General features: G+C 45.1%; 3 protein-coding genes across 3 annotated transcripts in view; 1 reads left to right on the forward strand and 2 right to left on the reverse strand.

Moving 5' to 3' along the window:
• Positions 1-979: 979 nt before the first annotated feature.
• On the reverse strand, positions 980-4,935 carry FAM180B (family with sequence similarity 180 member B). The gene is made up of 3 exons (XM_063158876.1): positions 4,788-4,935; positions 2,893-2,960; positions 980-2,309 (listed from the first exon to the last, which is right to left on the reverse strand). The coding sequence occupies exons 1-3, from the start codon at positions 4,852-4,854 to the stop codon at positions 1,866-1,868; spliced, it is 579 nt and encodes a 192-aa protein (XP_063014946.1). The 5' UTR covers positions 4,855-4,935; the 3' UTR covers positions 980-1,865.
• The window catches only part of KBTBD4 (kelch repeat and BTB domain containing 4), a 19,428-nt gene continuing 12,221 nt past the window's right edge, over positions 2,722-9,928 (forward strand). Inside the window, exon 1 of the mRNA XM_063158871.1 lies at positions 2,722-2,814. Coding sequence (XP_063014941.1) covers positions 2,742-2,814 — 73 coding nt within the window. The 5' untranslated portion in view covers positions 2,722-2,741. The remainder of the gene's footprint in view (positions 2,815-9,928) is intronic.
• Positions 9,824-9,928, reverse strand: part of NDUFS3 (NADH:ubiquinone oxidoreductase core subunit S3) — a 4,282-nt gene continuing 4,177 nt past the window's right edge. Inside the window, exon 7 of the mRNA XM_063158874.1 lies at positions 9,824-9,928. This exon is cut by the window's right edge and continues 146 nt beyond it. Within this exon, the coding sequence (XP_063014944.1) occupies positions 9,907-9,928 (22 nt within the window). The 3' untranslated portion in view covers positions 9,824-9,906.

The raw sequence follows: 9,928 nt of genomic DNA on the forward strand, positions 1-9,928 counted from the left end.
GAGCACAGGAGGCTTCATCGTAGCGCCACTGGTGCTGTTTCAGTTGAGCTAAACCCTGGTTTGTACCCCAAAAATACATAAACTGCAAAAGTGCATCATCTTAAGCATCTACAAAGCTTCATGACATCACTTCAGTGTACTTTATAATCCGTTCAACAGGCAGCAATGCTCTAAAACTGCTCCTAACCAAATCCTGAGTTCAAAGCAGTGTGTTGGCATCTGAGTCACAAGCCAGCCCACTCAGCCTTTTTCCATATATCCCTATGGCTCGGGCTGTACATTCTCCAACAAGACAGTATTTTCATGCACTAGTGCTGTCTCAGCTCAGCTTTTTGATGATACTCTGCTCAAAATTGGCTTGAGTGCAGCCACTCACTGCCTCTGTCACTCCATACATATCCTAGACATTAAAGACTGGGGGCATATTTGGCAAAAGGGTGAAGGGTAAAGATTGGAAGTATGGAAAAAACTAGCGTAAGAATAACAGAACATTAGATGAGACAAGAAGTTTTACTTCAAGTAAAATTATAATTTTAATTCCTATATCCCTTGGGGTGAAAAACAAGCAAAGAAACAAACAAAAAGAACCCCATAGCACAAACCAAAATTAAACAAGCAAAACAAAAATCCAGCAACAAAAAACCTGCTTTAAATCTATCTCCTTCTGTCATAACCCTAAGCTGACCTCTAAAACCACTGTCTGCAGCCTCTTGCTTCCAGGCTTCTTGTTCCTGCCTTACTATTTCCCCTCTCCATCTGTTGGGCTGCAATGGCTTGGAATAAGATTAACTAGGTCAGAAGCTGCAGTTCCCACTTTGAAGGTCGCACATGCCTCTTCTGTCGAACATGGAAAAATTATATTGATAGAAAGGGAATTGTGGATCCCATTGTCTAAGCACATGCAAGGAATGTTCAAAATTGATACCTATAGTAGTAGCAGGAAATCTGATAGAAACAAGAACCAAAATCAAAACCCTCCTGAGGAGATAATTACATTTATTTAATTCCACAACACAGTGTTTAAGACAGACAAATGTTAATGATGTCTTTCTGTAAAATAATTACATTTCTGATTTTGAGGATAGAGACTATGCATTTATTATGTTTGGCTTGAAAAATGCCATGGCTGTAAAAAAAACTTTATAGAAGAGAGGCAAAATCTGCTGAAGAAATAACTAGGTCAGGATCCTTCAGAATTTAAATGAGATTTCAGGAAGTATATTCCAAAATGGTAACTGAAACAAAGCTGTGTGTATGTGTAAATATGATATGCAAATACTAGAAAGCTTCATGGAATACATACAATTTCAGGTTGCTTTTTGAAGAAAAATGAATACATGAGATGGGAAATTGCTGTTGACACATAAAATATGATGGCACATAAAGAGAAAAATGAAATTAAATATGTGACCTATATCATGAAACACAACAAAACCTGCTTAGTTGCTGCTGGAGAGAAGATCTTTTATTTGTCTGAAACCACAGGGAGAATATAAGGAGAGAGAACGGAATTATCTGAAATGAAGATAATGCTGATCCAGCATAATATCCTGGAAAAATACTTCCATGCCATCTCTCCTAAGTGATCAAGATAGATAAGACATCTAAATATCACTGCCCCTTCAGCACAGCCCACTTAGCAAAAAATCAAAAAATGGAGAAATGCTCTTTACAGTTTTGTCCTTTTTTCATTTAAAAATAAAAGCTTGTGCATAAATCCTGAGAGGGTGGCCAGCACTGTGCAGAAAGCAGGACAAAAAGGTGTGGCTTATTTATTCAAAGTCCTGCACACTGTGGAAAGCATTGAAAATAACCAAGGAGGCAGCTGAAGCCAGGTGTGCCCTTTCCTATGGAGGGTTCCCTCATTAAGTGTCTCTCTTGGTCCTGGCCAGGTTAGAGCGATAGAAATGTTTCAGGGATGCTAAATGTGAAGGTTTGTCCTTCCAAGGCCAGGAAGCCTGGAGGAGAGTGGTATTTGCAGGGCAGAGCCCCTTGCACAGGTCACGAAAGATTTCATCAACCAGCTGAGAGAAAAAACCAATCCAGGGGTTTTTATCCAAACCCTGCACGGAGCGAACCTGATAGGCACTGTAAACACTGGTGAAAAGGAGACGGTCAAACTCCGTTGCAGGCAAGGGAGTGTCAGTCAGTGAATAGTATCTCAGATGCTGCTCAATCTCTGCCGGTGTTTTGGGAACTTCCTCCTCTAAAATCTGCAGGAAGCGCCGTGCCGGGCGTAGGGAGGCCAGCTCTTCATCCCGCAGCCGGATTGTCCCGTTGGCCTGAATATCCAGCCTTCCCCAGAGCATCTGGAAGAGGGGAGCAGCGCTGTCACGGAAAGCCCAGCCCAACTCCATCACTCCCGGGCGCGCTGCGAGCAAAGCGCTCCGCGGCGCTGCCAGACAAACCCCGGGCGGGCCCAGAGGCGGCCTCTCCCTCACGGCCGGCCTGGTCCCACTCCATATCCCTCCCTCTCTGCCAGCCCCAGGCCCCGTTTCTGAGCAGCCCCACACCTCGTTTCCCCTTGGGACCAGTGCAGCTCTTGCCCCCATCCCCGCTGTTCCCCCGCAGTCCCGCCTGCAGCACTCCCCGGTGCGGCCGCTCGGCCGGGGCTTGGCCGCCTGCGGGGCCGCCACCAGAGCCGGCGGGGAGGGCCCCTTGTGCCTCCGCGGGCACCCCGTGAGGGCCGCGGCTGGGGCACGGCCGCCCCGGGCTGCACCCCGCAGTGCGAGGGAGCACGAATGCCATTAGGCATCAGCGAGGCGCTCTCCGGGAGCTCCTGGAACCCGTCGGGGGTGAGAACAAACAGAACGGGTGAGTTTTTACGTGCAGGCAGGTGGGGGCATGGGCACGAACAGTGCCTCGGCCCAGGGCCCCCAGTGCTCAGGAGACCTCTAACATGATGCCAGCGTCCTCTGGGCCACGACGGGCTCTGTTGGTGCCGCTGTGAGGATGTTCATCTGGAAGACATCAGACAGAGCTTGGTAGCACAAGACCTTCCTGTTTATTGTTTTTGTCATTTGATTGTCAATAACGTCTTCAACATTCCTGAGCTACCACTCAGCTTGCCAAATATGACAGATGCTGACCACGGGATTTTGATAAGCAAAACAAGCTTTTTAAGAGAAGCAGCAGTGGTTGAGGCGAGGTTTTGGATATCACCGCCCTTAGTGCTGCCAGCAGAGCTAAAGCATACAGCAGTAAAGGCACTGCTTTGACAGGCAGCAAGGATCCTCTCACACCGAGAATGGATGGGGTTTGAGCCGATGGGTTTGGCTGGTTAGCAGTTTTTGCTGGAGAAAGTAATGCTGCCCAATGAAAGGAGTGTGCTGGCAAGCTCCTCAAGCTGCTGCTAGAAACACAAACTGATGCTTATCCTGGTTTTCTACTTCTTCCCTAAGATTCTGCCACTGGAAGAGTGTGAGCATAAAAGAAACCTTGTCAGATCCGGCTAATTACTTGCTGGGACACATGACATCATGTAATTTGGGGAAAATAGGTATGAGGCCAGAAGAATGGCAGTTTTTGAATATGAAAGTCACATTAATCCTAAGAATTGTTCGATTTTCATTTCCTAATATTTACAGTGCTTTAACTGTCTGCATTTATTTTATTTCTTTTCTTGTGTGTGTATGAAAAATGAGACGCAAGCAGTCTTGGTCCAGCACTGTGAGAGAGAAGCTGCATCCCTCCCTCCTCTGTGTTATCAGTGCCATGAGGTAGCCAAGACCCTCTTCTACTTCTTACAGACTCATCCTTCAGGTTAAGAAACATGAATTTGAAAAAGCTCATATAAAATAGTAAGCTCTCTAATATATTCATGGTGGGTGTTTTAATATTTTTAAATGGATGAAGGCTTTTTCATATATATATTAAAAAAAGAGGATTTACATTGAGTACTCCAGAGTTAAAGTCAGCAGGTGCATATGAAAAGTAGAAAAATTATTTAGTACGATACATGTGTGATGACTGCTACCAAAAGACACTTCCAAATCTCCATTTTTGATTAGACCTTTTCAGGGAGATGCACGAGCTGCCTGGAGAAGTGCACTGCCAGCCCACAGCTGCAGAGGTTTGTTTCTCTGCACAGCTGCAGGCTCTGTGATCCAAGCCAGCTGTGGCTTTGGAATGTGAGCTGAGATGTAGCTGTTTTTTCCTACTCCTCCACAGATGTACCAGTAGGGCTTTTAGCTCAGGTGAAATTGTTATATCATCTGAAAATTTCTTTGGTGGCACTATCTGCAGTAACCGATGCTCTCGGCTCACAGATCCCCCTCCTGAGAGATGTCTGACTGGCTGCAAAGTCAGTGCTTTTGTTGAATAGATGCCAAACTGTCTTTAGAAGTAACTGCCTCATAAATATTTTTGAGTAGAGAAAAATTTAACAAAGCATAACAAATAATGTATTGAAATAATAACATAAGTATCCTCTGGGGAAGGGAAAATCCTTACTTATTTTATCACTCAGCGGAGTTGGATGGGGTTTTGTTTCCCAAAAAGCATATAAAAATCCCACAAACAGTATTGCAGGAGATTATTTTTTCAGCGGAGATCCAAGAAAATCCTCCCCTTGCCACCAAACACAGCAGCAGATCTTCAACCTGCAAGGAGGTAGCAGTGCCCCGACCGGCCAACCCCCCCAGCTGGACTCCAGCTCTATCCCGTGCCAGCGCAGCTGCCTGAAGCCTCGGGCCACGTTTGTAGGAGCAGCAAAGCATCACACAAACGGCGTTGCACAAAGGTTTGCCAAGCCAAGGAGCCGTGTCCCTGACAGATGTGCTCCCTACCTGTCAGCCTCTGGGATGCAGCAAACACGCACAGGAGCAGCCAGGAGCTGAGCTGTGCCTGGGCCATGGCAGCGCTGCCGAGCAGCTGCCACCCTCTCCGCGACAGCGCCGCGCCCCAAGCCACAGCAGCTCGCCTGGGGCGTCTTCCCGTGCTGCTTCGGATCCCAGCAGCCTCTCTTGGAATGGACCCATCTTTCTGTGTTTCTGGTCACAGCCCTGGGAAGGGCTTGCAGTTCAACTTGTTGACCCCGAAGGATATTTTCCGTCATATTTTGGAAACTTGGAAAACTTTGTTGTGATGTTTTTGGCAGAATTGTTTAAGCTTCCTTTTGAAAGATTGACTTTCTGCTGCAATGGTTATAGGAAGCTTTTCATTGCAAGAAATTGCACTATGTATGTTTTCCTCTTAAGAAGTGAGGACCCCCTAGTCCCTTCCATCTCTACACAGTGCCTCTGTCACATTTCAGTTTTCCTTTTTCCTGGGTTCAAAAATCTGAAAACAATCCTGGAATGTCACAAACAGATAAAGCTAGCAGACTGCAGATTCATGGAAGGGCAGTAGCAGCCAAAACATACAAACAGGCAGAAGAAATGTCACTGGTTCAGTTCTGTATCAAACCCCCGGAGGGAGAACTCAGTACAGTGACCTAACAGTGGGCACAGTCTGCCTTAGATGTTCTAAATGACACGGACAAAACTTCATTTGATTCACTTTACAGCAGGTATCTGTTCTCTACACACCTTTACAAATTTATTAGTGCCAAGTCCCCAGTCAAACTGTTCTGTGTTTCTGTTCTGTATTTCTACTCTCTATGGCACAGAATGTAAAACCAGGGTTATACAAATATGCAGTAACATGTATAAATGAGGCCTAATAGCCTCTCTCTCAGGGTAAAGGGAGAAGTTTGCCTAGAAAAGAGAGAAGGTGAAGCTGAAATGCATCTCTTGCTCAGCAAGTTACCAGACATCAGTCAGGACATCCTGTCACCAGATAGTGCACTAAGGGCTGGGATGATGTCCTGCTTGCTACTACCTCCTGCACATAATGGAAGAGCCACAGAGGGGCCCACAATATCCAGAGCCACTCTTCCCCTCAGTTTGGATTCAAAGCAAGACCTGTGCTTTCTGTCATAGGCTTAGGTATCTGCAGGTCACACTGCACTGCTTTCATTTTTAATTATTTTCCACTGCTTACTCTTCACGTGGGTTCCTTTCTTCTTTTATTAAACTGCATCACAAGCTACCCAAGAGGCAGACACTTACAGCCCATCTGTGCAGTGAGATTGATGTGCTTTCTGCTTTGTGCCAGAGTCCCTTTTAGGCCACAGGGTACACGTGACTTTGTCTAGAAGCCACTGTGGAAAAACCTCTGTGTTTTGTGGGCCATGAAACAGCCACCCTTTAACTTGCAGCACATGACATGAAGAAGATTGCCCAACAGGATTTTGGCCAACATCTGTGGGAGCTGCACACGATTTTGTCAACTGGAGAATTTCCTAGGAACAGCTTGCAGCTGAAGTGCCTGGAGGACAGCCACACTGGTGGAAGGGAGAGGGAGTTGGCTTGGGGGCTGTGCTCAGGTGACTGACACAGTGGCAGATAAGGAACAAGTATCAGTGTGGGTGCTGCTTTGAGCCAGGGGAATTTTGTGGAATTACCTCACTATCCTGCAAAGACAATTTCAGAGTGATAAACATATTCCTTAGCTGTTTGTACAGCAGCAATACTTGCTCAGAGACAAGGCTGAGTTTCTGACAGCTGCACAAAGTCCCTGCATGAATGACTGCAATGTTAGGCAGTGCACCTGCTCCTCCTGAAGGATTTTGTCCTTGCCAGGTACTCACAGCTGAGCACAGCCCTGCCACTCTGCACTCCCCTGGCCATACCGTCTGTTGTTGGAGCAGTTTCAAAACGTCACAAGCCAGGTTTATGCAGGGACAACTTGATTGGTTTCTTCTTTTTCACCATGACCTCCTGAAGCAGGAGCATGGGAAATGAGAACGAGAGAAGAGAGGTCAAAAACTGCAGGAACTGGTTGGATGCTAATTGGGGCACAAGGTGTGGCCCCTTAAAGAAGAGCCTCTTTAAGAGGGAGGTTTCTTTGAAGTAGGACTTCAGGGAGATAGCACATTCACAAAAGGGAAATTCTGCTTATAGAATTGAAGAAATCACTTGCTTCCATCATCTCACCCAGAACTTGGGGAGATTGCTCCCCAGCCTGGGGCTATCTGGCAGACACTCAGGGAAGGAAGAAGATTGAAGAAAGAGGGGAAGGAAGAAAGACATAGGTGGCTCACAGAAAAGGTGATGTTTGAATTACTGGAGTGGAAAAAGTAAGAAAACCTTGAGGGAAGCAGGAGTGAAGCACTGACTGTAACCAGACAGAGCCTCTGTAATACTGGTATTTTCCAGGTATGGTGCTGCCAGTCCTTACAATGATGCTTTTCTTGTCCTTTGGTTTCAGTTTGTGAGCAGCATCTGCTGCTTGAAGGAGTAATGAGCTGTGTAAAAGTGACAGGGAGGGCCCCATCCCACTGTACCTGCAGCACATGAGGTAGGTGGACACCCTGACACTGTCAGTAGTCACATCCTCAGAGAGGACAGTCTGCTTGCCTGGCTGTGGGGAGAAATGCCAGTGTCCTGGAAAACACCAGCAAGACCTACTCAGCTGGAGAAACTCAATGTGGTGACTGTGAGTCGTCATCTAAAGTCTATCTGTCCCTTCAGTACCAGAAAATCTCTCTTCTGTATGGTATGTCTGTAAGTCAGCTACATCTGACTTACATCTCATCCCACATCCTCCTGCATTAGGGAATCCAACCCAGGCAAACAAACCCAGCTGAAGCTGGCAATACGCAACAGGCAGGGACAGAGGATTTGGAAAACAGCTTTGTGCTTGGCCAACCAAGTTGACCACAGCCTTGTCCAACACAGAGCAAGTGTCCACCAGCCACAAGAATCCCAGAGTGAGCAGGCTCCATGAGCAAAATGGCCTCTGGAGCTCAGGAGCAGTGGAGGAAGCAGAGTGCACAAGTATTCTGTGAGGCTGTGTAACCTCTTGTGCCCTGGGATAATGAGCCTGGGTGATGCAGCCCTTCCTGATCTCCCAGGCTTCACTAATGAGAAGAGATTCAGGTCCACTTGCAACTATTCCACATATTGAAGACCTGCTGGAGCCAGTGTCTGATCCCACAGGGCTAGCTATTTTTCCAGTACACACATTCTTGAGCAAACCTTGCATATTTTCTAACGTGACAGGCATCATGTCTGACATTTCTTGATGTCAATCAAGTTCTCCTTCTGCACAAACACTAATTTTCAAAGGCAATTTCCTAGTGTTCCTGCTACCATCAGTCTGACTTATCATACTGGGAAATATGTATTTTTATAATATATAGACCATAAGTCTTGGTGTGGTGTCTCAAGCAACCTGAGATAAAGGAGAACACGGAGAGGAAATGTGATTTATAAAGAATTTTCATGGTGATAGAAGTAGTACCAGGAACTTTTGTCTTGCACAATAGGCATCAGCATGCTATGAGAGCCACTGCAAAGAAAACAATCAACTGTGGAACATCTCGTAGGAAGAACTTAAAAGTTCATTTCCTAGTTAATCTGCTCAATTGAAGACAGATCCAAAAGAGAGGTAAGAATTGTATAAAACCCCAAACTTCTGCTGATGTGTTCACTTCTCCTTCCCGTGTAGAGCTGTAACTTTTAAGGTGAGTGGCAAATACTATTTATTTTAACAGTGTTAAAATAAATAACAGGAACACTGTTGAGACACATCCCAAACACTGCTGGCCACAGCAGCTAAAACAAAATTTTAAAAATTAAAAAAAAAAAAAAAAAAAAATTAACCAGCCCATGCTTACAAGGCTGGGGCAGAAACAAATATGAAACCCAATTCTTAGAACACAGTTCAGTCTTTATTCTTGAAAAGAGATCTCATTCTAGCCACAGCAAGTAGGGTTTTCTCCCTAATTGAATTTATTATTGTTGTATCCCTTCCTCCATCCCATACCCTCACCTCCCCCAAACCCTTATTTTAATTAGTGCTTTTACAATTTAAGAGCTTAAGTATCAATTCAGGGAATCTCTACAAACTGTTTGGGAATTATTTCATAAAATCTCTTATACAACTAGTTTTCAGATCTTAATGAAGTCTGTCAGCTTTCTGGTGCAGAACAGCATTATGCATTTTCTGGACCAAGGACAAGGGACATTATTAATTGATGACTGCTGTAATGTAATCCCATTGAAACAGGTGGTGGGTGGACTGGAACTACAGCATTCTTCCAGCTTTTTTGGAAAAAAGAGATTTTCCACAAGAGCAAAGTGGTAATGCAATTGTATCATAGAGCTCAAAATAATTGGAATACTGACAAAAAAAAAAGACTCTTGTCTATGAAACAAGGGAGGGGTATATTTTTGGCTGCAGGAAAAAGAAAACACACTCTGAAGATGCTGGAGAAAATAAAGACTGCTTGATTGTGAAGAAAAAGCCAGACTGAGGGAGTGTCACTTCAGAAGTCAGCTGCAGCTCCTTCTGTTGGGAGAAAAGGCACTGACCTAATTCCCATGGAAACAATTGAGATTTCCATACCTTGTTTTGGTCTGGATCCACATACATTTGTGTTGTCCTGACAGGAACTGTATTAGTAGCATTTACAGGCTTTGCCTTTTGGCCATATTATTACCATCTTCCCAACACTCACCCTGGAGCTAAGAAACTGCTGTCCTATTGCCCAAACTCCACAGCTGCTTCAGAGCCTCTAGGGAGTGCTCAAGTTCTGATTTTTACCTGCTTACCTGCAGGGACTGCTGGCAGTAGTAGTGTTCAGAAAACACTAGGCCACAGGCAATGCCTGCACTCTGTTCAATTTGCAAACCAAAAAGACAAATCCCCTGTTTTACAATGCAGAGCACCAGCTAAACATCTACCAGTAGGATCATAAGGATTGTCAATTTGCATTCCAGGCTTTGTGCTTTTCATCTAGTTTGAAAACATTATTCACGAGATCACAACAGGCAAGTTTCTCATATTCTCAATTTTTATTATTATAAATACTATATTGGAACAGAAAGGATGGTGCTGCACATCTGCTTCCTTCTGCTGCTATTTGGCATCTTCCTTCTTG

Source organism: Melospiza melodia, chromosome 6 (assembly GCF_035770615.1).
Source record: "Melospiza melodia melodia isolate bMelMel2 chromosome 6, bMelMel2.pri, whole genome shotgun sequence".
Classification (NCBI taxonomy): domain Eukaryota; kingdom Metazoa; phylum Chordata; class Aves; order Passeriformes; family Passerellidae; genus Melospiza; species Melospiza melodia.